At 39.6% G+C, this 27,674-nt stretch overlaps 1 protein-coding gene across 1 annotated transcript; it reads right to left on the bottom strand.

The window, feature by feature from the left end:
• Positions 1–1,751: 1,751 nt before the first annotated feature.
• YIPF6 (Yip1 domain family member 6) lies at positions 1,752–27,674 on the bottom strand. The gene is made up of 7 exons (XM_054574256.1): positions 27,593–27,674; positions 16,596–16,724; positions 15,330–15,408; positions 12,032–12,074; positions 9,202–9,327; positions 8,002–8,159; positions 1,752–6,240 (listed from the first exon to the last, which is right to left on the bottom strand). Exons 1-7 carry the CDS (start codon positions 27,647–27,649, stop codon positions 6,122–6,124), a joined length of 711 nt encoding a protein of 236 aa, XP_054430231.1. The 5' UTR covers positions 27,650–27,674; the 3' UTR covers positions 1,752–6,121.

Genomic DNA, 27,674 nt, shown 5'->3' with positions numbered 1-27,674 from the left:
TGTAATACCTATTACTACTCACTTGGAACTAATTTAACATTTCCCAAACACCTGCTTTGTGCAAGGCACCTGCTCCTAGGCTTTCAGAGTATAAAACCATCTGGAAGGGTAGCACGGCATGGCAGGAAGTGCATAGGCTTTGGAGTCAAGACAGAGACCTGTGTTCACATTCCAGTTCTGCCACGAACTGAATTCAAACTGCTTCCTCCTCTGTAAACATGAGGGTAGCTACCCTCATAGGGGTAGTGTAAGATGCAGGTAGCATGCAGAAATCCATGGCATATAACTCTTAGCTTCCCTCCTTCCTTCCTCCTCCTCCTCTTTTTGGTTCCTCTTCACAGTATGGCCCTCTAACAACTATGGTTTCCATCAAGATTGTCTGAAATGGTGTTCTCTCAATATGCATCAGATCTGTAAGCTCAAATGTACGTTTCCAGCTGTAACTTCTAAAACTGCCCCGACTCGTATTTCCAGTTGTCTGTAGGATGTGACCACTCCCACCCATTGCTAAACTCAGTTCCTCCACAGCTGTTCTTAGAAACACTCCATTCTTCCAGGCTCATAGGTTAGAAATATATTGGCACTCCTTTCTTCCCTCTGCCCTCCTCCCAATCCAGTTTCTCCACGCATCATTTATTGTGTTGAAGTCACTTTCATCAAGACATCCCCCTGCTCCAGAACTTTTGGACACTCTTTCCTACCACATAAGACCTAACTCACAATTTCCTAGTTTTCAAAACCAATCCTCAAGAGTTTGGTCCCATTCAACTAACTTTATTTTCCCATTTCAGTTGAACTCACATCGATATGTGATGTATTAGAAAAGGACCATATTAACACAAAGGACTACTTTCCAGTTGTGTTTAGAGTGGCTTTGTAACCCAAGGCATAATCACATCACGACTCTGAGACTATTTTGTTACTTGTAAAGTAAGCTTAGAAGCTGTCCCTACCTCAAAGTGAAATATAAAAAGGCAGGCAGAAAAATGTCACAAAGCATCGTGATTATGGAGAGGACAACGTGCCACACCCTTCCACTTGTACGTGGACAGCTTAACGACCTTACTCCTAAGCATTATCTGTCCCCTGGGATGCCCCTCCTCCTCTCTTAGGTGCAGATCTCCCCATATTTCAAAGACATGCTCCTGTTCTTACTGATCACTCTGCTATCTCATGTGATACCAAAAACAAGAACCATGGTATGTTTCAACTATCACGTATGCAGAGGGGTGGGGAATTTGGTTTCTTCTAGTATATTGGAAACTGAAATCAGAAACGAGTACAGTCACCAGCAGAAGGCTGGAAACCATGTCTCACCACACTCTTAAGCTGCATCATTAACTTCATTTAGTTTCCTTCAAGTGGGTAGGTATGATTTCAGTTTGACAAATAACTGATATAGGGTAAAAAAGACTATGGAGTCACAAAACCTGAGTAGGAATCCTGGTTGCACCACTTGCTATATGGCTTTGGGCACTTTATTTAACCTCCCTGAGTTTCCAGCTCCCGCAACTTCAAGAAAATACCATCACCCTCAAAAGGCTGCTGTGATTAGAGGCTGCTGTTTATAAAGCAGTCATTGTAGTGGCTGGCATCTATTATTTGCTTATGATCCCCCTTCCTAATTCGCTGCCTGTGCAATTCTACACAGTTGTCAGTACTGTCTGGTGACAATCCATGAAGTGTGAAAACAGTATGCTGCAAATATCTTCGTGCCTCTCGGCACAAGAACAGGCAAACACCAATTCCCCTTTCCACTGTTTTTTATTTGCACATTTAACATTCACAAATAATTTTACAGATTTATTCTTTTCACAGGTTCATTATTTACAGGAAAGATCAGGATTAAAATGGAGCACTGAGGGGTTCCAAAAGATTACCAGCAGGGATGGCACAGAGTACAAAGGCTCAGAAAAAAGAAAGAACAGAGTGAACAAGAGCAGTGTGTGGCCACTTCCTACCAGGCAGGAACACCGACTTCCTTAAGGCAAAGCCTTTACTCTGTTATTTATTCCCCCCACCTGGTGTAATCCAAATAAAAAGGGCATGCTATTCTCACACAGCTGTTCTCTGAGGTCTTAGGAATAGAACTGGTACTATAAGCGACCAGATGCATCCCTTGCCTATAAACACCTGAAAAGACAAGTTAAATTGATGCATTAACCATCCCTCTGGGAGAATTAAAGAGGCAGAAGTTGTTTTATCCTTCAGACTGTAAAAAGAAAAAGGGGAGGGGTATATGTGTGTGGTGGTGGTGGTAGAATCGGAGGGGAGAGAAAAGGGGTTGGAGGAGGGAGGGCAGCGAACCCAACCCTTCCCCATGTACCGCTGCTCTTGTTTATCTCCGATGCTGCTAACGTAGTGTTCTATTATACTCAGGAAAGAAGATCGAGAGGTGTCTATGTTCAGTTGTAATGGCTAATAACAGGGAACCTACCCTGGGGAGGTGGTGTATTCATTTCATGTACCTAACAATGCAATTCAAAATTGTGCCCTACTATGCTCTCATCTAATGTGTTTTTCCTATTATAAACCAATTTATTACAGGACCCTGGGGAATTTACTTAGCCTTTCTGTGCCTCAATTTTCTACTTGTAAGATAAGAATTGTAGCACTTTATGTTAAGGATTAAAGATGCATGAAAAGCACTTAAGAAAAGTGCCTGGCCAAATCAACAGAGCCGGAAAGCAGACTGCTGGTTGTCAGGGGCTTGGGAGAAGGGGACAGGGACTGACCGCTAAAGATCATGGGGTTTCTTTATAAACTGATGAAAACGTTCTAAAATGAGATATTGGTGACAGCTGCACAATTATGCGACCATACTGAAAAAAATCACTGACTTGTACATGGCTTTAAAAGGGTGAATTTTATGGTTAAGGTATCTCAATAAAGCTATAAAAAATCCTTAAAAAAATAGAATAGTGCCTGGCACCCAGTAAGTGCCCAATAAATGTCAGCTATAATTATTAGTAATATTATTGTCATTATTATTCGGCCATCTATGGCCTAAGTAAATCCCTAAAAATTCTTTGTTTTTAATAAAAGCCCACAGAAATCTAAAAAAGTATTTCTAATTTACATACATGGATTAACATTCACACATCTAAATTGCCTCAGAAATTAACAGTCTGAGAATCACAATTTCGGTATTTTGCTCTGGAATAAAACAGCTGCATGCAATGGGCATCTGATCATATCATGACAGGCTTTAGATAAATTCCAACAACTTGGTGTTACTCAAAATTTTGAAATGACAGGAGGTTTTCATTTTGCTCTCCAGGAGTAAACAGGAAGTCCGGGTAAATAGAATATATAAAGTACATAATTAAGTCTTCACAAATACAGGCTTGCTAGCCTTCTAGTCACATTTCAGGGGGCACTTTAAAAAAGACAGATGTGGTCAACAGTAAAATGCTTCCAGTCCTGTGCCCTGTGACCCCACCTTGTCCAACAGAAAACCCCACCACAATGAAAAGACCCAATGCAACCCATGTAATAAGCCTCTTATGAGGTAAAAAAAACTTCACAATTCATGAGTGACGTGTAAAACTACACTGCATATTCAAATATGTGTGCAATTGAGTTTTTATCATCTGAACAGCAATTAAACCCGGTCTTATCCTTTCCTATTGCTAAAGAATATAACAATGGAGTCTCAATCTCAGAAGTAGGAGCAGCAAGTGATAAGCCACAATGGCAATGAGGCACTGCATCCGGCAATGATGCTCACATGCCTGAATTTCATGTGAAGCACAAAACTTCCCAATTCCTGGAACAGGGCTGCATTTGCTGGAGTCCCCGTCCCTTTGAGTCCTCCCTTCTATAATAAGCCATGTGCCTTTGCAGCAAATCAGGGAAAGCTGTGTTGAGGGTTACAACTTCCAGATACTCAGGTCTTCTGTCACAGAAAGCAATGCACTTGTTGCATATAGTAAGAAAATATGTATACACCCTCAGACTGACTACTCATTCTCCAAAAGATCATTAAATTTCCATTTTACCCACCTTCATTTAAATCAAGTGAAACTATTCCCTACGTCACCTAAGAGCAACAGATTAATACACAGAACAAGCTGCCTTCACACCCACTATGTATAATGCCCTCTCAGATGTATATACTCGAACTCCCCTCAGAGCTGTGGCCTTGGAAATTTCTGAACAAATATCTAGCCTGTGTAAAATTTCGTAAAGACTTAATTTCCTTTGAGAAGCATCGTTATTTCTTTAGCTTTACATTATAATCACTGGGACAGATTATAAACAAACTTTGGAAGACAGATCTTTTTAGTGGCAATTGGAAAATTTCAGATAATGGATATGGATGATAATTTAGGACTAATTTCAAATTTTGGACCAGTTTCAAAATATTTTCTTTACCAATTCAAGACTAAAGCACTAGCTTAGTCATTGCACACAGTTTACTTTAGAACTTAAAAGGGAATTTGAAATAAACAAAAATATATAACCAAAAACTTTGGCCAAGGCTGGGACAGAGGGGGCCAACTTTGTAATGCTTTTGTAGTTGAATATCATTCCAAGAACACAACTGTCCAAGTATTGTTCACGTGGTTAATCTGGGGATGGAGAAAATGTGTTTAAAATTATGTATCTATGTGTAGGTAGTCTTTAAATACAAAATGAATAAATATTTAAATTCTACGATAAAGAAAAATTGTGGAATAAGAAATTCCTCTTTCTAAGTACATGTATATTTACAACAAATGTTTTCTGTCTGACTCCTAGTCTTTGCCTATTAAGAGTTCTTCAATGTGCAATTTATAGAAGGCAGCAGCTCATATTACGTTAAAGGAGCCCTGTTTAGCTCAGAAATCAGCCTGCCCCAGACACTCTGCTCCCTGAAAAGCCTACACACTTGTGTGCATAAATAGCTGAGGATACAAGTAGGTGCGCATGTGCAAAAAAGTCCTTGTCTAAAGGAAAGCTAATTTGCTTTACAAATAAAGTCCAGAACCAAGACAATAAATTGCTATCCCCCAACCCAAAAACCACATCTAATGAAGAAACGGCTGTGCCCACTATGAAAAGGCGGCAGCTCTAAAGTCACCTCCTCCTACATCGTGCTCTAAGCGTCCAGCTGCTCTGTGAACCAGCCATCAGAACACTAAATCCCTCCCTGTTCACATGGCTAAATGCAGGATTCTGATTTAGCTTCACTTTCTCGTTAGTGGCCATAGTACACAGAATATTAAGGAATTCCTTATAGCTATGCTGTATTCAAACTGCCTCATTCCACCTCTAAGGGAATGTGCCCACAAGACAATACACCTTAGGGACCCACCAGTCCACGTTTCTGAGGTGATGTACTTGGGTAAGTTCAAACACTGGACCACTGAGAGCATCAGTCAGAGGAAAACTACACGTTGCTGCTCACATCTTAGTTTGCATATTCTGAGCTAGGGCGTAAGATTAAAACTAGAGTGTCACTGAGGTGCTGTTAAGCATGGCAGTTAGGTGACCATACAAAAAGGCTAAAGCTGATTCTTCAAATGTCTCTTGCTTTTTCAAAAGCAACAAGTGCAGAATTTTCTATGACCAAAATCTGAATACTGGTTAGTGCATCTTTTTTCCTCCCACATCTATGAACCCCCTCCCAAACTCTGTCATTGCCTTTTTAAACTTCAGAGAGAAATAAAAGAAAATGGATACAGACTATCCATTCTTAATCTAACGAGAGAGGCATATTCTAATAGTCATAAGGCAATGTGTTTAGGAGCTACACCTGAACTGGTATTCTAAATTGGAAATGCAGTTACCAAATCTATTCAACTTGCAGGATGTATGCATGTGCTTTCCATGTCATTGGCTGTTAACCAAATGGAACACAGTGACCCCTATTGCACCTTAAGAAGGCAGTATACTGGGTGTACTATGCACATGTATTTTAAAGAAATAACGTTAAGAGGAAAGAACAGCCTTTCAAACATCAGTTCCTTACACAAGTGGCAACAGTGCGTTATGGCTCCCTTGTAATGTCCTCACGTAGCCAGTTACCAAATGGCTCCAGAATTAGACAGAACAGGGCCAGAGGCAAAACTCCATGGTGAATTGCATTGTTCAGATGAGCTTTCAATTCACTGGTTTTTCATTTCCATTTTCCAATTTACTGAGGAGTGAAGGTGAGAATCATCCAACTGATGACAAAATAGAATAAAAAAACGGGATAAACGGCAAGTGCTTTGCGGTTTGGAGGCTGGCTGTCAGCAAGAAAAGCTGTAGAGGCTGAAGAAAATAAAACAAAACCAATCAAAACAGAATATTGAATACAATGAGACTGTCATAACTACTAACATTCACTAACTTTAGTGTGCTCAGCAGAGTCTGGAACAGAATTATGCTGAAAGTTCACTTATATTTGTGGCTCTTAGAAAAAAAGGTATTCGGCAGCACAGGTTTCCAGGCAGCTGAGGCTGCTTGTTTCATGCACCAAAGCTTTGAAAGTGTTCAACGTTTCGGATGGAAACCCTCCTAAAAGGGGTTTCTAACTGTTTTCTGAGAAGTGCTTGAATTGCACCGAACAGGTTTAAAAAAATGTGCCAGGATTTTTTTGCGGCTATGGCAAATGACCTTATACTGCCGTATTTTTTTTTGAGTAATTGTTCTTCAGCCCTTTTAGATGCCATCCCTCTTGTCCACCCAGGAAACACCTAATTATCAATGATCACCCTGCAAACAAATCTTCCCTGAACAACCAGCTAGTATCCTGTCACCTCAGACAGAACTCACTCCTCTGGATCCCTACTGTGCCCTGCACAGACTCCCCTCCCTGACCCGGACACTTTATTGTCTTTAAGCATTTACATGTCTGGCCAATCCACTGGATTGTGAGCTCTGAGGATAGACCATGCCTAGCACAGTGCCTGACACATGGTTTGTGCTTAATAAATATCTGCTGAATTAAAGAATGAATACTTCTAAGAGGCTACTTTCTGAACTGCTGTGGAACCAGATAATGGAACACTAAGGTATTCAGAACTACGTGGATGATAAAGGATCAGACTCTAAGTAAGGAAATGTGGGGCTCTCCTTGGGTAAAGCACCCAAGTTTGCTATGTATACAATCTTTGGAATATCAATTCTGGCACTCCCAGACCTGGTTTTGGATTACTTCTTGGCTTTTAACCATGTTTTAAGCCACACACACACAAAAAAAAACCAAAACCAAAATAGTTACTGCACTTAAAGTATTAGGCAGTCTGTTTATCCCATTTAATAAGATGCTAGTGAACACTTCTAGTTTAAGATAGAATTTTAAGAGATTTTTAGGACTGTAAGAACGATGAGCACATAGCACTCAATGTGACTGCTACAGGTTCTTCCTAATCTTTAGCCGAATTTTCTACTGAAGCAGGAAAGTACTATCTAATGATACTTAACCAATTATACTGGGAGGTAGCATAGTCAAGTTCCAAATGGGTATGTGATCTGCTTGGGTTTGAAACTTGATTCCCCTATTGAGTGGTAATACATCCTAAGGCAAGTTGCTTCATCTCTCTGTGTCTGGTCCTCATCTATGAAAATGGGACTACTAATAACAGTTATTTTTTTATTAGGGTTGAGGTTTAAATTAGAGAATACATATACCATGCTTGACCTATGATAAGCAATCTATAAATGCTAAGTATTATTTTTATTATGATTAGTTTGTCAGGAAAAGGCCTGTTGTTTCTTAAGTCACCCATACCTCCTATATATGCCAGGACTGACCTAGAACTAGTATAATCTCCTTTTCCAACCCTAGGCATTTAAAAATTTTTTTAAAAAAAGATATGACTTCTCACATCTTACCAGTCCAGATACTCAACTCAGATAAGATGGACATATCTATCAATGCCCATTTAGAACAGAGGGGTCTACAGGCAACACTGGCAAGAATCATATTACTGACATGTGAGTTAGAAGTTACACTGCTTCTCATCTGGTCTTCATCTCTAAGGTACACTTTTGTCTGCTCTGCTGTTGTAAAGATAAGTACATTCTTACCTACTATAGACCAGGCAAACATCACGATCACCACAAAAAGCCGGACCATGAAGTTTATTGGTCCTGGTGTGGCCAAAAGTACAAGCCGGCAAACCAGCATTGCCACCGTCAAGGGAAGTATACAGTAACCCAGCACACAGAGACTCTGAAAAAAAGAACTGAAAAAACAACATACATCTGTAAAAATCATAAATACAGCTGACATGCATCATGATAGTTATTACACAGATGTCTATGCACTATGGATCGTTACCTGCCTCCAGATACATAAGACCTACACCCCAACACTGATTGTATGAGGATGGGCCTCTGCACTAGCACGTGCTTTAATTCTTCTCTCCTTACTCCTCTCTCTCCTTTTAAACTCCTCAGGAGTCGGCCATCTAGGATACCAGATGATCTACTCTAATTCCTAAAGACCTCCTCTTCTCCCACTGAACCTCTAAGACAGTGGTTCTTTTTTTTTTAAAGATGTTATCATTTTTAGAGAGAAGGGAGAAAGGGAGGGAACCATCAACATGTGGCTGTCTCTCAAGCGCCCCCTAGTGGGGAACCTGGCCCGCCACCCAGGCATGTGCCCTGACCAAGAATTCAATCAGTGAACTTTCAGTTTACAGGACAACGCTCAACCCACTGAGCTGCACTAGTCAGGGCTAAGACAGTGCTTCTAAATCTCTTCTAGTTTATAGACCTATTTGAGAATTTTTTGAAAGTTATGGACCATCTGTTCCCCAAAATGGACATAATCCTCTAACACAAAAAATTCTGCCTATGAGTCCAGGGCTGGAGAGAGCATCTGAAGCTTATCAAAGGATCCCAGACAGTTTAAGATAATTCAACTCAACCAGCTTATCTTTCTCTGTTCAGTGGTTTATTTTTAACATTTTATTTATTTATTCTTAGAGACAGGGGAAGGTAGGGAGAGACAGGGAGACATACTCTGACGTGTAGGAGACCAGGGACCAGCCCACAATCCAGGCACGTGCCCTGACCAGGAATGCAACCGGCGACCTTTTGCTTTGCAGGATGACGCCCAACCAACTGAGCCACAATGGTCAGGACTCAGTGGGTATAAGAATATTCTCTCTTTGTCCCTCATTTGATTTTTCATTTCAAAAATTAGTTAACTAGCCAAACCCCCTAAAAAATCTAAGATATGCTACCTAGCAAATGAAAGAAAAGGCTTTTAATAATACGTACATGTTTCCTCCCAGAAGTTTTGAGTTGAGGGTGATGGTAACTGCACCAAACCAGATAATGACAAACACTTCCGCAAACTGGGGCCCGCCATCATTTTCGCTGTCTGCAGAGCCTCCTTGAAGCATTCTGTGACAAGGAAATGGCATGAGAATTGCCTACTCTTTTACTTAGAACAATAAAGTTAAGGCATGGATTCCCAAAGTTTGAATCGGGGAGCTACCCTTTACCTCACCTGAAGATCTTGTAATATGTAGGCCGTGCAAAAGGAAAATTCCAGAACAATTTGGCAAGGCTCCCTTCTTTCAAGTTCCAAATGCCTCAGGAGTACAAGGGGTGCTCCATTTGGCTTTGTTGGAATGCTTAAATGGATTACTGAAGACCTTTTTTGGTTAAGCAGAGCTTACAAATTGGAAGGTCAAATGTGGCTCACAGATGTGAAGTTGTTGTTCCCTACAATACCCAAAATGGTTTTAAATTCAAGTTGACATGATTTTAAAATTGAGAGCCTTCACATAAAAATAATGTGTTTCTGGATCTTCTTTAAAAATGAGAAACGTTTCTAACACTGCGCCGGCATTCCTACACTGCAGCAATCAGGTACACGTGACATAGCTGCCGGTTCCTTCACAGGGAGCTTCCAGTCAGCAATCCACCATGTGTGCATTCAAGCTCCTTTTATATCCCTTAGACACATTTCAATTTGTAATCCTTAGGTTAAGGTTTCAGTTCCGATATTTAAAAACAGAAATAATCTATAAACCTAATTGGTTGTTTTTTTAATAAAAATACACAGATTATTATTCTAAAAGACTTTGTTTTCAAATTAAGGTGAACAGTCACTTAAATAGCTTTACTTTGTGTAAGAAGTTTTCAGATGTAAACTGTCTTGAATTTTGGACTTAGAACACTTGGACTCAGTGTTGTTTTGGTTTTTCTTCCAGAAAAATAATAAGCAACATCAAGCTCACAACCTCTTCTTATTACATGGCATAGAGAAGTCACACAGTAAGTCCTGCCCTGCTACGGTGTTTGCCAATACAGCCGTTTGTGAATATTCTGTGGTTGTGCATACTCCATTCCGAGTCCTGACAATCTGATGGAAGGAATGGCAGCACTCATCATCGCACGCTGCCCGCAAGCCCTATTACTTCAGCATCATACAATGAAAGAAATATTAACTGGCCTGAAAGACAGAAGAGTCAGACACTGATCCTAGTTCTCTCACTAGATATGTAAACTGGAGCACATCGTTTGATGTCTTGGGACTCCAGTTTTCTCCTCTACAAATAATGACATAATCTCTGAGGTTAATCTTTGAAAACTTAAAACAAAGTATATGCTTAGAGCTTCCAATATAAACCCTTCCATCAAGGCACTGAACTATTTCCTTCTTATGGCTATAAAAGGCATAAAAAATACCAGTCAATGTTATTACCTAAATTAGCATATGCTTGACACATTAAAAAATGGGTAGAGAAGCCAGTAAGAAACTTGTTGAATTTAGAATCGTAAAAGGTTAGTCCTGGAAAACACCATCAACTATCTCTTTTTACGTGCGCAGGAGAGAAAACCCAGAGAGGTTAGGCAGCAAGAGATGTGTAATATTCATAGAGGTGGAGAATGGGCAGCTGAGGAAAGCTGAGGTCTACCAGATTCACAGGTCTACCACTGATTATGTGATCTTGGTTCATCCTCAATCTCTATGAACCTAAGCTTGTTTGGTGAAAAATGAAAATAACATTCACTTCTTGTTATAAGGGCAAAATAAGAGAAGGAATTTAAAAGTTTTTCTATAAACTGGGAAAAATCATTAGATAAATTTTGGTTATTAATAGTCCAAAGTCACTTCATTGATAGCAGTTGGGACGAGAATCAAAACTGAATCCCTGTGCAGTATTTTTTCCACTCTACCGATCATTATATTCCCCTCACCAATGGCACGTGGTTCTTCTTCTTCTGCCCTCTCCCTTTACATTCAATGCATATGGAAAGCAAAACACTTGAAACATAATCTTGCTGTGATCTCTACCACTTCTCTTTCATATGTTCTCACTCTCATTCATATTTTAGTAAGATTGAAAAAGAATTGTTTGCAAATAAACAGTACTTAAGCCTATAGATATTAAATTCACTTACTGATGGGGAAGTGTATAGTACATAAATGTTTGTTAACTAGAAATGGCAAAAACAGGCTCAGAAGTCACTGGTAAATGGAAGTAGGCATAATTCCTGCATCTTTAATTCCATCACTCTTTGAACTGATCTGGAAAGCTGGCTTTTTAGATTTAAATACATAAGGAGTACAGTATGTCACAGAAGTCCTAAATAAAATATTCAGTCAAAATTCCCCTCAATTTTAAAACTCCACAAAAACCTCTAGTCCAGGCGTATCCAACCTTTTGGCATCTCTGGGCCACACTGGAAGAAGAGTTGTCTTGGGCTACACATTAAATACACTGTGACACATAATCACAAAAAAATCTCATGTTTTAAGTAAATTTATGATTTTGTGTTGGGCCACATTCATAGCCATCCTGAGCCGTGTGCGGGCGACAGGTTGGACACCCCTGCAACTATGTCAAATGACAAAGGAAATACAGGGTCCGGCACAAATAATGCCCCTTTTTATGAGCTGGTAATCTATACCAAATCTTTTATTACAAACTCATAAGCATGTAATTCTGTAACATAACAATATCACGCTCAGGCACACCATATGACATTTTGGGTGAAATGTTCAAATTGCTGTCCATCTCGTGCAAGACATTCACGTACCCTACCAACCACACTCAATGGCATTACTTCTGCTGGACCCTGTATGTGTACTTACAATGCGAGTGTCACACAAAGGATCAAAGGGCCCCATAAATCCCCTACAAGGCAAGAAAAGGCAGAAGATTGTTAAGAAACGACCATGTAGTATTTTCTATCCTTATTCCAACATGTACCTCTCCCACTCTTGGAATTCAGATGTCAAGGCTGTCTGTTGGCCCAAGCCTTCCCTCCTTTCCTACCCCTTTACGTGCCCTCTCTGCACCCCAAGTCTGAAAGTCCTTCTTTATACATTCTTTGTTCTGTTCACTTCATATTCCACATATCGCCCCTCTCCCTACCCACTAAGGCACATTCCAGCAGGCTATAGTTAAAGACCAATGGAGGAGGAATGCCCCATCCTGTTCCCTCAGGAAGAAGAAAATCAAGTTACTTCACCAATCTGAAACTACATTGGACAAGGCAAGTATAACCAGGCCCATCTCATGAATATGAAAAGTAAAGCTGAGAAGGAAGTCAGTTTCCCAGGTTAATTTCAACAGTTAGGCATAGACGTGGGACCAGAACCCAGATCTTTTGATTCCCACTGCAAATTTCTTCCCACCCTGCCATAGTGCCTCCTCTTTCTAATTCTTACATTGAACTAGAATTGCTGTTCTTACAGATGAAAAATCAGGCCAATACTGTTAATTTTATAAGGTTAAACTTTAACAAATAACACAAAAGCTTTTTGAAAACTATAAAAGACTCTGCCAACATCAGGTCTACCCATAGTGGTTCTCAATCAATAGTGATTGAATGATTAATATGCCAACAGTTCAGGAATATACAGCTTAGAGCACAATTACCTTCCTCAAGTAATATGAAAAAAGGTACATATACCACCCCTAACTTTATCCTCACATATACATAACTACCTAAAAGAAGAATGCATATGTACATACTTACATTGATTATATAAGCAATTTTGACACCACTGTAAACTTTGGAAAGGATGTTAAAAAATCATAATCCTAAGACTCTAATAAAACTATTGTTTTTGTTAAAATTTGTTAACTTGTCCACTGAAAAACTGAATTCAAGTATAACTGACACTAATAGACTTGCTTTTTTTAATGCACTGAAATTTTTTAATTCGTAAAAAATCTGTAATAGTATTTTAAAACTAAAATTCACCATTTTAGTCACTTTTAAGTGCACAGGTACTAAGTACATTTATTGTTGCACAACATTCACTACCATCCATCTCCAGCACTTTTTCATCTTCCCAAACTGAAATGCCAATCCATTAAACAATAACTGCCCACTATCCCTCAAGCCCTAGCAACTATCATTTTACTTCCCATCTATATCAATTTGACTCCTCTAGGTACCTCATATGAATGGTATCATAAAACATATGTACTTTTCTGTCTGGCATATTTCACATAGCATAATGTCTTCGAAGTTAATCCATGTTGTGGCATGTGTCAGAATTGCACTCCTCTTTAAGGCTGAGTTACAGTCTATCCATATATGGTATATATCATGGTGTATGTACCGCATTTTGTCCATCCATCCATCGATGGATGTCTAAGATGTTTCTACATTTTGGATACTGTGAATAGTGGTGCTCTGAATATGAGTGTACGAATATCTGTTCTAGTCTCTGCTTTCAATTCTTTTGGGCATATACTCAGAAGTGGAAATGCTGGCATTATTCTATGCTTAATTTTTTGAGGAAACATCATACTGTTTTCCACAGTGGCTACACCATTTTACAGCCCACTAGCAACATACAGGGTTTCAATTTCTCCACATCATCAACACCACTTATTTTCTGTTTCTTTGACTGGGAGCAGCCGTCCTAATGGGTGTGAAGTGGTGTATCATTCTGTTGTTGGGTATTTTTTAGATTATTTTTTGAAGTCGTGAACCTTTTCCTTGCCACTTTGCCAACAGCCATAACAGGGCAGGGCAGAAGAGCAATTCTGTCCATGACTTGCTCAGCCTTTGTGCCAGCCTATCTATCCACCACCTCCCGCCAAGGTTTGAAAATGGACCTTAACACATGACATAAGCAAAAATTCATCGTTAATCAGCAAACTAACACACTGATTGTGTATTGTGAGAAACAACCTTGCTTTGAACTAAATTACCGCAACAGTTAAAAGAATCTTCACATCTGGGGGAGGGGTGGTAGATTGGAAAGGGTGCTGAACTTGAAAACTAGGTTCTAATCCTGCCTGCGTGATCTTGACAAGGCGCTCACCTTCTCTGAGACTCATTTTCCTAATAAGTCCTCCTTCACAAGGTTGTTGTAAGCATTTAAAAAAACACTGTGTGTTGAAGAAACAGAAAGGCACTAGATTGACAGCTGTCATGTACGAAGTATCTACTAAGTGCCAGATGCTGTACAGGGTGGTTGATGCTCATCATCATCTCTAACCCTTACCATTAGGTACATGTTATTATCTCCACTCTAACAGGGGAAGGAACGTGAGCCTCAGAAAAGTCAACTGTCTTATCCAACCTCACACAGCTGGTGGTGCGACCACGATTTGAGCCCAGATTTGTCCATGTTCTTTCCATTATATACCAGCTGTAGAAAATCATGTCAGCTCCAGCCCACAGTGTACTGTGTGGAAAACAATTCTGGCACTGCATCCAGTCTTCACTCAGTGTCATGGCACACTTGCCACACACTTGACATCCCTATATTACAACTGAAATGCTGTCAAAATAGAAGGTACATTCATGTACGTAACTGTTACTATTCTTAAGTAACTATTTCAAGTTTTCTGAGAAGGGGTACTAAGAAAAACAAGAATAATTGAAAAGAAAAGAAGGTGGTCTGACAATTTTAAGAATAAATTCTAAGTAAGAGCATAATTTATTGCAAATATTGTCGCCAGAAATCTTGAAGAAAGCAGTCATCAAACTAAGAGACAGTTCTAAAATAATAATGTCAATAAAAGTACTATTAATTTGTTAATCCTTAATGGGTATTAGCTATTATTCTAATTTAATAGCTGAATATTTTGCCTTTCTCTTGGGAATTGTTAACTCTTAGGGTGAACAAAGTTCCTATGTGTTTGCAGCTTCCAGAAATAGTTTTTACAGTGTCTATTACAGCAGGCGAGGATACATTCTCTATTTATCGATGAGGACAATGTATTAAGCAAAATCGTATAATCTCTGAAATTCCATTCTAAATTTTTAACTTCTTCCAATTTTTTTTATTTATATATTCATTTATATATTTTTAATTGCACAAAATGATGTCAGTTTTATTACCACAGAGCCTGTGCCTTATAAAGTACTTATGAGAAAGTACAATGAGAAGCAGCAAAGCCTCAAAAACCTCATATACTTACAATCTCTCAAAAGAGTATTGCTTTTCCTTGGGTACAAAACATGCATGAATTTTTTCCCAACAGCTTTTAGATCACGCATCTGAAAGACATAAACAACTATTGTATTGTGAGAACCAAGGTTGCCAGGCAGCCCCCTAACTTAATTTGCTAAAATTTCTTTTATTTCAATCTCCTGGGAGTCCTTTGCTGAATTTTAGAGCTAAAATTTGAGTTCAACCTTTTCACTATACAAACCAACCAGAAAGGCAGGTTTTTTCCCTATTAACTCCTTAAGCCATCATCTTTATCATATCCACCAGTCCTGTTTTGATTTCTAAAAGTCTGTAAAGAAGAAAAACATAGCCCTCTTAATATGTAACTTATAAAAACTAAAATCTTTTCTGCAAAACATAGCATCAGACTTTCAGTTTGTATATGAAAACATTCCAAGGGCCAATGAGTTTGCTCCCTAGTCACCACATTCTTCATAATATGTAAAATTAATTTTAAACATTCCAAATTTTACTGACTAATACATCCTGGAGGCTAGATTAACTAATAATCAAGCTATTTAAGGGTATGGTAATATAACCATGCAAAATAGAGCTGAGATAATTGCATCCTAATTTTTCACCTAGAAATTTCTTCATGTGATTAAGAGCTCTTTGTAAACATGATTTTTAAAAAGATTTTATTTATTTGTTTTTAGAGCAAGGGAAAGGGAGGGAAAAAGAGAGGGAGAGAAACATCAATCAGTTGTCTCTCACACAACCCCAACGAAGGACCTGGCCGCCAACACAGGCATGTGCACTGAGCAGGAATCGAACCAGCAACTTATCAGTTTGCAGGACGATGCCCAACCCACTGAGCCACAGCAGTCAGGGCTAAACCAGTCAGGGCACAAACATGATTTTTAATGGTTGCTTAGCACTCTACCACACAGATTTAACAATTTACTTAACCTGGTTTTCAACTTTCCCCTATTATAAAGAATTTTATATGAATATCTTTGCATATTAATGTTTTTCAGTAGTTTAAAAATATTTTCATATTAATTTTTTTCCTTATACTGTATCTGGAGAAGCCAAACTATCAGCTTAAAAAAATTTGCAAATTATAAGATCCTTAATACCCATTATAGCCAAACTGATTTCCAAAAAGGCTGCACCAAATTATTCTCGGGAAAGAAACTGAAAATCACTGCCCCAAACAAAAATATTACAAAGAGCTATTAGTTATTGAGTCCCCTGATATTGAACAGAAATTCTCTCAACTAGTCTAACTTACGATGGTATTCTGAACAGACTCATTTAATGTGGAGCTGTCGAATTCCCGCATGCGAGACCTCATAGGAATGGTGATTTCTCCTTCCACAGGGATGTCTTGTGAGATGGATATATCTGAGAGGCCTGCAAACTGAGAAGAGTTAGGAAAAAAACATTTAAAGCCTGTAATTAACTGTGGCATTCCTCAAAGAAATCATCATTTCCTAGAGAGTAGAAACTATGTCTCTTTCTAGGGATTTTTACAGTTTGTGAAGTAAAAGCTCAACTAGATAAACAATGCAGTTAACTAAAACTCTCAAATGCTTATTTGTTTTTCATTTACAGGAGATGGCACATGACAGAAAAATTATAACGCAAATGACAGAGACACATCCTGCCCTCAAATATTTGGTTTATTCCAAGCATGAAATCTTCACGCGACACAAGCTAGCAAGACCTCAGGGCTGTCTGTGCCCTTTTTAGCAGCCATACCTTAGCAGGGCCACAACTCTGTTGCACTTCTGCTCCCTAGTGGCCTCTGCTGGCTAAAATGGAGCATCACATGAAGCCTAAAGGGCAACTGGGAAGAACAGGGAAAGAGCAAAATCCATCTTGATCTACACTCTTTTTAACCAGGTTACCTTGCAACCACAGATCAAATAACATTTCCAAAGTGAACTGCAAGATTGCAAACCTTTAAACTCTTACGTTAATCTGCCAAATTTGATTATGGTGACTCAAAGTCTGGAATCTTTAAATCCCTAAGAAAACAGAAACAATCCCTTTTCAAATGGCTTTTGGACCAACAGGCACAATATTTCATGGGCAACAGCTGTAGATTAATGAAATACAAGACAGCATACTGAAATTTTAAGAAAAATAAGGTTGTTCAAAGAACTTATAAAAACCCACTTGTCAATCACAATCTTAAAAGAAATACAAATTAAAACTTCTTGAAATAAAAATCTTTACCTGTTAGATTGGCAAGAATCCTAACGTCTCACAACACACTTTGCAGTTGAAGCTGAGGGGAAAGATGCTCACACATTTCTATGGGGATACAAAATGGTACTACACTCTACTAAAAACGAATCTAGCAATATCTAGCAAGTGTATATGAATCACATGTTAACTCAACAATGCCACTTTTTGGAGTTTGAGGATAAAATGGCAAAAATACAAAAAGACATACATAAGGCTCTTCATTACAACACTATCTGTAAAAGCAAAAACCTGAAAAAGCCCAAATGCTCATTAACAGAGGACTAGTTGAATAAAACATGGTATGTCCACATAGTGGAGAGTATCTCTAAAGAACTATTGTGAAGTGTTGAATTTAAAAAAATGTGGAGCCCAGGCTGGGTGGATCAGTTGGTTGGAGCATCGTCCCATACACCAAAAGGGCTGCAGGTTCGATCCCCAGTCAGGGCATATACGAGAGGCAACCAATTGATGTTTCTGTCTCATATCCTCATATCCATCTCTCTCTCTCTCTCTCTCCACCTTCCCATCTCTCTAAAAATCAATAAACATATCCTCAGGTGAGGATTAAAAAATAATAAAAAAGTATACTCTGGTTTCTCTTCAGATTGTATAAATCTTTTGCCTTTTACTAAAAAAATAAAACAATGTGGATAAAGTTTGTATACGTGCTACCATATATCTAAGAAAAGAGGGATACAAATATTTATACAATCTGAGTGTTATCTTCTATTTTTTTATTTAAAGATTTTTAAAAATTTATTTTTAGAGAGAGAAGGGAGGGAGAAACAGAGGGACAGAAACATCAATGTGCAAGAGTTACACTGATCAGTTGCCTCTTGCACGCCTCCAACTGGGAACCTGGCCCACAACCCAGGCCTGTGCCCTGACTGGGAATCAAACTGGCAATATTTTGGTTCACAGGCCAGCACTCAATCCACTGAGCCACACCAGCCAGGGCCTGACTGTTATCTTTTAAATGTAGTAAATGTGTAATAATCATATGTAATGTGACTTAAGTTATGATTTTTTTTAATGAGGCCACCTACTAAAGAAAGGAGAAAATAAGGTGGATGAGACAGGGAGAAGGGTTCTCTGAATACACACTGCTCTGTATACATGACTTGAAACCATACAAATAGTTCACTTAATTATGAAACAAAATTAAAATTTGAAAGCAGTCCCTTAAAACTGAAAGACGAATGAAACAAATGAACCTACTCTATGTTGAATTAAATATACAACCACACAGAAAGTGGGTACTTCAAGCAACTTGATAAGACTGTAATTTGAATTCTGATTAGGACGTAGAGAGCTGGAAAGAGCATCCCTCCCACCAGAACAATGAGAAAAAATAAGATAAGCGACAAAATTATAACTTTTCTTGAACCATCAAATAGCCGAGGTTGTAGGACTACCAAGTAGCCTGAATGAAATCTAAGGAAAGGTACATGCTTCCAAGAAGACATGTACTAGCTCATCAGTAGCAAAGCACAAGAAGAGAGCAACGCTAAGCATCACACACATGGTTAAGAATTCACCTAAAATTTAAAATTAATTGCTAAAAGCCAAGTATAGACCAGTATGAGAGTACAGAGCCCCAGGAAGCATCCGACAAAAAGGGAGTTCACACCCACTAGCAGGCTCTTCTCCAACAGTTTTCCAGGGATCTCGGAAAAGCACAGAGCCCCACTCAGATCCTTCTCCCCTACAGAAAAAGAGCCTTAAAGCTGCTGAGGGGAGATCAGCAAATTCTGCTGTCTTCAGGGCCCAGGTCAAGACCCCTTATAGCTGGGAAAGGGGGGAAGAATAGGAAACTGTCCTGAGGCCAGACCATTAGCCTCCTTCAGCTGACTGGACAGATAGGATCACTTTCAAAGTGCCACCAGGAGACCCAGGGACACACAGCCTACCTAAGGCAGAGGCTAAACCAAGACATCAAAGAATCCCCCCTCCCAGGTCCCCACAACCAGGCTAGCAAGTATGAAGTCATAAGCAATAGCAGTCTACTGCTAGGGGAGGGGCTAGAACTTAGGGAGAGGCTCATTATTTTATGTAAGAGCAAAGGGAAGGCAGAAAGCTGAGCATGCAACAGGAACATTAAGCCCTGGGACAACTTAGTACCCACTCTAAGCACAAAGTAAGAGGAGAGGAATTTGAAGCTGGTGATGCATTGAAGGTTCTCATAGCCAGGACAAAACCCAAACATAGTTGAACTCCTGACTAGATTGACTTAACCCCCCAGTAATAATACAGCAGTAAAGTTTTACCATTCCCAGGAGGTCTCTACTGATCTATACATGAGGGCCAGCATTCAATAAAAAATTAGCACCCCCAAACAAACATACCCTCCCATCTACACACACACACACACACACACACACACACACACACACACACACACCCACCCCCACCCCCTTGTGATAAGATACCAACCAATAAAACCAGACTCTGAGATGACCCAAATGTTGTAATTCACAGAAAAAAATTTAAGATAAATATAATTAATATGTTAAAAAGCACTATTAAAAAGGTGTACGCACAAATTATGATGAATTTCTGCAAAGGGATGGAAACTGTATGGGTCAAATGGTAATGCTGGGAATAAATGAACATAGTTACAGAAGAAGAATGCTTTTCACAGCCTTTATCAGTAGACACAAAGCAGCCAAAGAAAGAAATCAGTGACAGGTCAATCAAAATCTTCCAAACTAAAACAAAATTTAAATAGAAAAATATATATGCATATATATGACATATAGAAATATATATTGTACATAAATAAATATAGGCTATATAAATACATTTTTATCTATGATTTTATATATCTAAATATATATGTATCTTGTAAGGTATTTGTAAGGTACCTTGTACACCTTAAATCTAAATGCTATATGTCAATTATATCTTAATAAAACTGGGGGAAAAAACAAAAAAAACAAAACAGAATAGAGCATCCAAGAGCTGTGGTTCAATATTAAGTGGCCTAATATCCAATATGTATATAACTGGAATCCCAGAAGGAGAGATAATAGGTCTGAAGAAATTTTTGAAAAAATAACAGATAAAAATAATGGAAGACATCAAATGACAAAACCAAGCGCGGAGAACCCCAATCAAGATGAACACCTAAAGGCAAAACAAAACCAAAAAGCCACAAACCTAGACACATTCAAACTACTGAAAACCAAAGATGAAGAGGAAAATCTTCAGAGCAGCCAGAGGAAAAAAACGCATTGCATTCAGAGGGACAAAGATTAGTAATATACATCTCACCCAAAACTACACAAGCCAAAAGACAACGGAAACACTAATTTTAGAGTGCTAAAAGAACAAAACTGTCAACCCAGAATTCCAAACCCAGCAAAAAATAGCTACTAATAATGAAGGCAAAATAAAGACTTTTTTCAGACAAGCCAGAGCTGAGACATTCATTACAAAAAATGTTAAAGGAAGTTCTTCAGGAAATGAAGATTCTCAAGCAGTAGTGAAAATGAGGGTAAATATAAAAAAGTTTTAGTATTAATTATTCTAAAAAATGGCTGCCTAAAGTATGAGTCACCAAACTTCTTTTGTAAAGGGCCCAAATACCAAATAGGAAATATTTTAGTCTTTGAAGGCCATACAATTTCTGTTGCAACTACTCAACTGTTATGGCATGAAAGCAGTCAAAGATAATACATAAACAAATGTGGTTGTGTTCCAATAACCCTTATTTATAAAAATAGACAGTGAGCCATATTTCAAATTATAACAATATAACATTTAGGAGATAACTGGAAATTTGAACACTGGCAGTGTTCAAATTGGCAATGTGACAAGATACCTGGTATTAGGGAATTGTTAATTTTTTAGATGCACTACTGATATTGTGGTTACGTTCTTTATAAACAGAACCCTTATCTTAGAGAGATACGTATTAAATGTTTACTAATATAATGATGCCTGGGATTTGCTTCAAAACGGTCTAGAAGGAACATAGGTATATGTTCTAGAAGGGTTAAGGTATAGAAAAAAGAAGATTGCCGTAAGTTGATAATTATCGAAAGTAGGTATATAAGGGCCCATTTTACCATTCTACTTTTATATATGTTTGAAATTTTTCCTTAAAAAAGTTAAAAAGCAAACAAATCCTAATTTTAGGGGTCATCCAAGTTCTTTTTTATTCTTGCTCCAATTCTCCAAGCCAGAATGAACCTAAAAATAATAAAGTCTATAGATCTTAGAGTTTACAGGAAAATGTGGATAGAGAAATATACTAAAAATACCACAAGGATACAATTGGCCAACTATAGAAGTAAAGAATTCTACAAGATGAACGAATTTCAACAAAAAAAATTATTAAAAAGAGAAGAACATACATATTAAAAGAGACTTAAGAGAAACTAACCAAATACGATTCATTGCCCTTGTTTGGATCCTGATTTGGACACACTGTAAAAGCTTATTTGTTTTTTAGAAAATTGGGAGATGAACACAGATTAGGTGATATTAAGCAATTATTAGTTTTGTTATGTGTGATAAGAAAGAAAAGAAAGAAAAAGTTCCTACCTGTTAGTGAAAGGTACTGAAATATTTACAGGTAAAGTGATACATCTGGGATTTGTTTTTAAACACTCTGAATAGATCGTGAAAGAAAAGACTGAAGAACCATTACAGAATGACGGGAACTACAGAAAAATAGCAACTAAAGGCAGTGTGATCCTGAATAAGATCCTGGAACAAAAAAAGGTCTGTAGTTAATAGTGTTGCACCAATGTTAATTTCCTGGTTTTGATCATTGTACTGTGTGGTTATGTACAAAGTTAACATTAGAGGAAGTGGGGTAAGGGGTATATATAAACTCTCTACCAATTTTGCAACTTTTCTGCATATCTAAAATTAGTTCAAAATAAGAAGGTTAAAACTGTACTCCAGAAAAAAATGTGGTGGGAAGATAGATGAAATAAAAATAGCTGAATGTTGACAGGTACAATGGGCTCAGTACACTTTCTTTTATTTACTTTAAAGCTTCAGGAATATTGAAAAATATATCACTTCCTTATTTCTGCCATTTCCTCAAAATGCCCTCCTTGCTTCCCTTTTCCCCTCACTTCATCCTTTGCAATCTGCCCCTGGCTTTCCCACAACTTTACTGACACTGCCCTCTGCTAGTGACCTCCTAATCAAGAAATAAAAGGATCCTTTCTCAGTTTCACCCTCTTTGAATATTCTGCAGCACTTAATGGTACACCACCCCCTTTCTGAACCCATCCGCTCTCTTCACTACTATGACACTACCCTTTCAAACCCAGGACTGCTTGTTTTGAATTTTCTTGCTGCTCACTACCGCGAGGGGAGGCAGGGCAGCACGGAAGGAATGGGCTGTGAAGACACAAACAGGGCTCTGCCCTCACCTGCAAACACTGCTAGAGGAATTAGACAACACCTGCCTAACACCTGGCACGTAGTGAATGCTCAACATATTGTCCTTGGAGAGCACTGCTTGAGAGTGCAAGCACCTGGAGCCAGAAAGCCTGCGTTAAAATCCCGGCTCCACCATTTACTACTTGTGTGACAATGAGCAGATTCTTTAACTTCTCTGTGCCTCAGTTTCCTCATCTATAAAACGGAAATAAGGGAACCATCATCACAGGGTTGTTGTGAGGAAGAAATGTATTAATACACGTAACGCACTTAACAGGCTCACAGCAGGGGCTAGATAAATGTTAACTCAGGTTCAAGATTCCCAGGGAGTCAATTCCAGTTATGTCACTATTGTATAGTAAAAAATTTGGCTAGCCTTTGTCTTGCGTTCCTGCGAGGGAGCCTCTAAACCTTTTTAATTTCCCAAATGATGGTATTTTTGTTATTCATAGGGGGCCGTAAGAATTTAGCTAACAGCTGAGATCACGGTAGGCCTCTGGATAGTTTATGCTAATGAGACGACTCAGTATGGGGGACTAACCACTCCAGAAAAACCAAACACGAGTTTAGAGGGTTGCGGCTTTTGAATGTGACATAAACCTGGCTTCCGGGGTGGGAGGAGCCAATAATCCAGTTAGTCACACCTACATAGTGAAACCCCAGGAAAAACTCTAGTTACAGGGCTGAGCTACTCTGGTTGGCGATATTCTGCATCCTGTCACACTTTGATGTATCAGGAGAGTAACAGGGTCCTGACTCCCCAGGGAAAAGACAAGGAAGCTTTGTGTTAAGGACCCCTCCCACCCTCACCCTGTGCATCTCCCCTTTTTGCTGGTTTGAACTGTCTCCTTTTGCTATAACAACACTGTAATTTTAAATACAGTGCTGTCCTGAGTTCTGTGAGTCATTCTAGTGAATTATGGAGCCTGAGGGGAGCACGGGTATCCCTAAATTTGTAGCCAGTAGGTCAGAAGTGAGGATGGTTCTGGGAATCTCTGAACCCGTGGCTGGTATCTAAAGTGAGGACAGTGTTGTGGATACTGTGGCTTAACCTGTGAAGTTTGACCTAACTTCAGCTAGCTGGTTTCAGAAGTCACTGCAGTCACTAAAGTGCCATGTGATTCCCACCCTATCCCCCATCCCACCCCTTCCCCAATATCTCAAGAGAATTAGTGACATTGTTCATTGAGCTGAGCCAGGATCTGTGGCCCTCCAGCGCCAGGTAAGATAGACGGGGCGTGCAGGCCCTCAGCTAGTGGACCCCACTCGCTGACGAGCCCCTCAGTGGGAATGAAAGGTGGCTTGGACTCCATGACCCTGCCCTTGCCTCTGTGCAGGCAGGCTTGTGCACATACATGTACATGTGTGCACAGAAACACATGTACTCACTTTGCAGCCTGGCCTGGGCCAACAAGGAGAGCAGGTAGAGACAGGGTCAAAAACACATAGTAAAAGCAGGTACTGTAACTTTAAGAAGTGGCTGGGAGCGGACGGGTTATACTACTGACTAAAATCCTGGAGAGAGAAATGAATCAACAAGGGCGGGGGTGAGGGCAGCATCAAGCAGGAACCAGCTCAGTCCAAGAGGCCTCGTTCCAAGAAGTGGGGTGGGGGCAGCTGGTGGCATGGCTCTAGCTAGTCCCTTTACCCGGGACCAGTGTTCTTATGGACCCCAGGCTAAAGTCATTATTACAGCTTTTTCCTGCTCCCTAAATATACAGGCAAGAGATAGGCATTACCCAAGATTCCGTCTTTCCCACTCTATGCAGATGATTCATACATTAATATCTCTAGCTCAGACCTGTTCTGAGTCTTGACATCCGGGTTTTAGAGTCCAACTGCCTGCTGGATATCTACTGGATGGCGTGCCAATATCTCAAAGTAAACATGTACAAAAAGGAGTTAACTTTCAGGGTCCTCATCCTCTGCTTATGTATTTCTATTTGGGGCACCACTATCCTCCCGTATGCCTACCGCCTTGCTTTTCAAAATGGATTGAAAGCAACAGCATCACCTGGGAACTTGTTAGAAATGCAGAATCTTGGGCCTCATTCTGGACCTACTGAATCAGAATCTGCAATTTACCATGATTCCTCAGATGCCTGCTATGCACACTAAAGTTTGTAGAACTGATCTAAGACTCTTTCTCCCAAGCACTGAAAACGCTCAAGGACTCTGCCTTTCGCGAATCCTCATGCCTCCCGCCAGTGCTGTAGTCCAGGCAGCTATCACTTCTTCCTAGGACTACTGCAACAGTTTTCGCTGGCCTTCTAGATTCCAGATACTCCCCATGATAACCCTTCCTCTATTATATTGTCAAATTCATGATTTTAAACACTTTCCTCCTCAAAAAACTGCCACGGGCTCCTCGTTGCCTATTAAACCTCCCAGCTTAGTAGTGAATAAGAAATCACACCTATTGCATGGTTATGTGCCAGGCACTCCACCAAGTTTTACATGTGCTAATTCATTTAATTCACCTAAAACCTGTATTACTTAAGTATTACTATATCTCCATTTTACAGATGGGAAAACTGAGGCATGGAGGGGTTTGGTCATTTCCCCCATACCCTACAGCCAGTTAAAGGACAGAGCTCAGACTCAAACCTAGGCAGTTTGAACCCAGAGCTCATATTCCTAACCATTGTTCCATACTGTCTCCCTAATTCAACAGCCTTATCTTTTAGGGCTCACCTCCTAATACTTCCCTGTGCTTCAGCAAAAGTGATCTTTCTCCTCTTTCTAGAAATACATTAGTACCTTCCAACCTCTGTACCTTTGCCGATAAGAGGCTGTGTAGCACTACTAGAAATCATCTGGGCTTCAGAAGCACACCTAGGTTCAAATTTCAGGCCTGATCACTAACTGCTGATGAGACCCATGGGAACTTGTCAAACGATTCTAAGTCATCTCATCTGCAAGTAAAACAGTTTAAAATCCATCTTACTGAAGTGGCTGCTGTGAAGTTTAGAAAAGGTATGCAGAGGATGTTTAGCACAATCCTGGCACATAGCAGGTACTCAGTCATTGATAACTATTATGCTCACCTGTAATTTCAAATCTTACCCATCCTTTGAGGCCCTCTTAAATCTAAATGCTGTAGCGTGCTTCATCACCCCAACTAGACATTAGAGCATCTCTTTTTAAATTTTCTTAGTGTTTCCTGCCGTCTTTTAACATGTACATTTGTCTTATCCCTACAAGTTAGACTGTAAGCACCATAAGAGCAGGCCATTTGTAGTCCCTAAAGCAACTAGCACAGTGCATTACACATTGTCGGAATTCAATAAACATTGTTGAATAGAAGCAGACTGAATACTGAGTAATGAGTGACCAGACCACTGCAATAGCTGACGAAAGCTTCATTAAAAGAGCAATGGAGCACTTTAAATGAAAAACAAGAATTAAAAACAGCTTGGCACCTGTAACTATGTCACCCTAGGCATTACGTGTATAATTAACTTGTTTAGTACTCTAATTTTGTGATGAGTTACTATCCCCATTTTCCAAATGAGGAAATGGGTTCTGAGTGACTTCCTCAGGGTCACAAATGCTCCATCAGAACTTGGACCTACTCATGCTTTTTCGTTGCTGTATCCCCAGTGCCTAAGAGTGGTTGGAACATATTAGGTGCTCAATAAATGCTTGTTGAATGAAGAGATGAACAAACAAAGCTAGTAAGCAGATCCAGGACTAGAATCAATTTCCTTGACTCCCAGTTCAGTCCTCTATTATGGTGGCAATTTAAAACACAGGAATGGGATGTACCATTTATTGAACAACTGCTATATAACTAAACAGTGGGAGATAACTAAACCCTGTCTAGGATAAGGGACTTAAAGGCAGAATGTTGATTTAATTACACTCTTCAGTTCATGACACTGACTGTATTAGACACTTTACATACATTATGCCATTTCACCTTCCTAAAAACTCTTTGAGGCACGTATTTTTTATCTCCATTTTACAGATGAAGAAATACTCTCCATGAAATGACTTGCCCAAATTCACACAAGGAGCAGAGTGGGTGATTCCTATCCAGGTAAGTTTAACTCCAAAACCTATGTTATGAACTAGCTGTCCAGGCTTTGGGCTTGTACTTGCAATAGAAATACTATCCACTGTGCAAACAGAAGAGAGCATCATGGAGAGGATTGCAAGGAGCTGCGACAGGATGGCAGGGACTAAACCAAGATTACTTGACTCACGCAAATCAATAACCAAGTTACCACGCTGCAATTTCTCATTAACCCTAGAATACTGCAACTCCAACACCGGTTAGTAACGGGTCTTCGTAAAATTAGGGGATGGCAGAAGCAAACATACTTAAGAAATTACTTAAAGCTCGGCACTTAACACAATGTAGGGGGTGAGGACAAGGTTTGAGAGTATGGGGAAGGAAAGTGAATGGACATTTCACAAGATCGCGTGGAAGGGACGAGGAGGGCGAGGGGAGAAGCGGTTAGCCCTAAGAACAGGTGCAGTTCTGGGACTACTTCTGGGATCGAGTACAGGAAGGGCCTGCGGAAGGAAGGGGTTCTGGCTCTCTCAGACCACGAGCCCATCACCCGACTTCCTTACGGGACACTCTGCCTCACCCTCGGTCCCTTCTGTCGCAGATCCCCAGCTCACCAGGGGCCTGGGCGATGCTGTCCCCGGGTCTCCTGGAGACTCCGCCGCCTCCGCCATCTTGGCCCGCCTGCTGCTGGGTCGC

This window comes from Pteronotus mesoamericanus, unplaced genomic scaffold (genome assembly GCF_021234165.1).
Source record: "Pteronotus mesoamericanus isolate MK-2021 breed Mesoamerican mustached bat unplaced genomic scaffold, CSHL_Meso_final contig_256, whole genome shotgun sequence".
NCBI classification, from domain to species: domain Eukaryota; kingdom Metazoa; phylum Chordata; class Mammalia; order Chiroptera; family Mormoopidae; genus Pteronotus; species Pteronotus mesoamericanus.
This window is presented reverse-complemented; position numbering and strand designations above follow the sequence as displayed.

Bases quoted from the DNA above. Each gene is read 5' to 3' on its own strand.
- YIPF6 (XM_054574256.1), bottom strand. From the start codon at position 27,649: ATGGCGGAGGCGGCGGAGTCTCCAGGAGACCCGGGGACAGCATCGCCC. The intron at 15,409-16,595 runs GTAAGTTAGACT...TATGTCTTTCAG, and splicing joins AGTCTGTTCAGAATACCATC to ATGCGTGATCTAAAAGCTGT. The intron at 9,328-12,031 runs GTAAGTACACAT...TCCTTGTCACAG, and splicing joins CTTTGTGTGACACTCGCATT to AATGCTTCAAGGAGGCTCTG.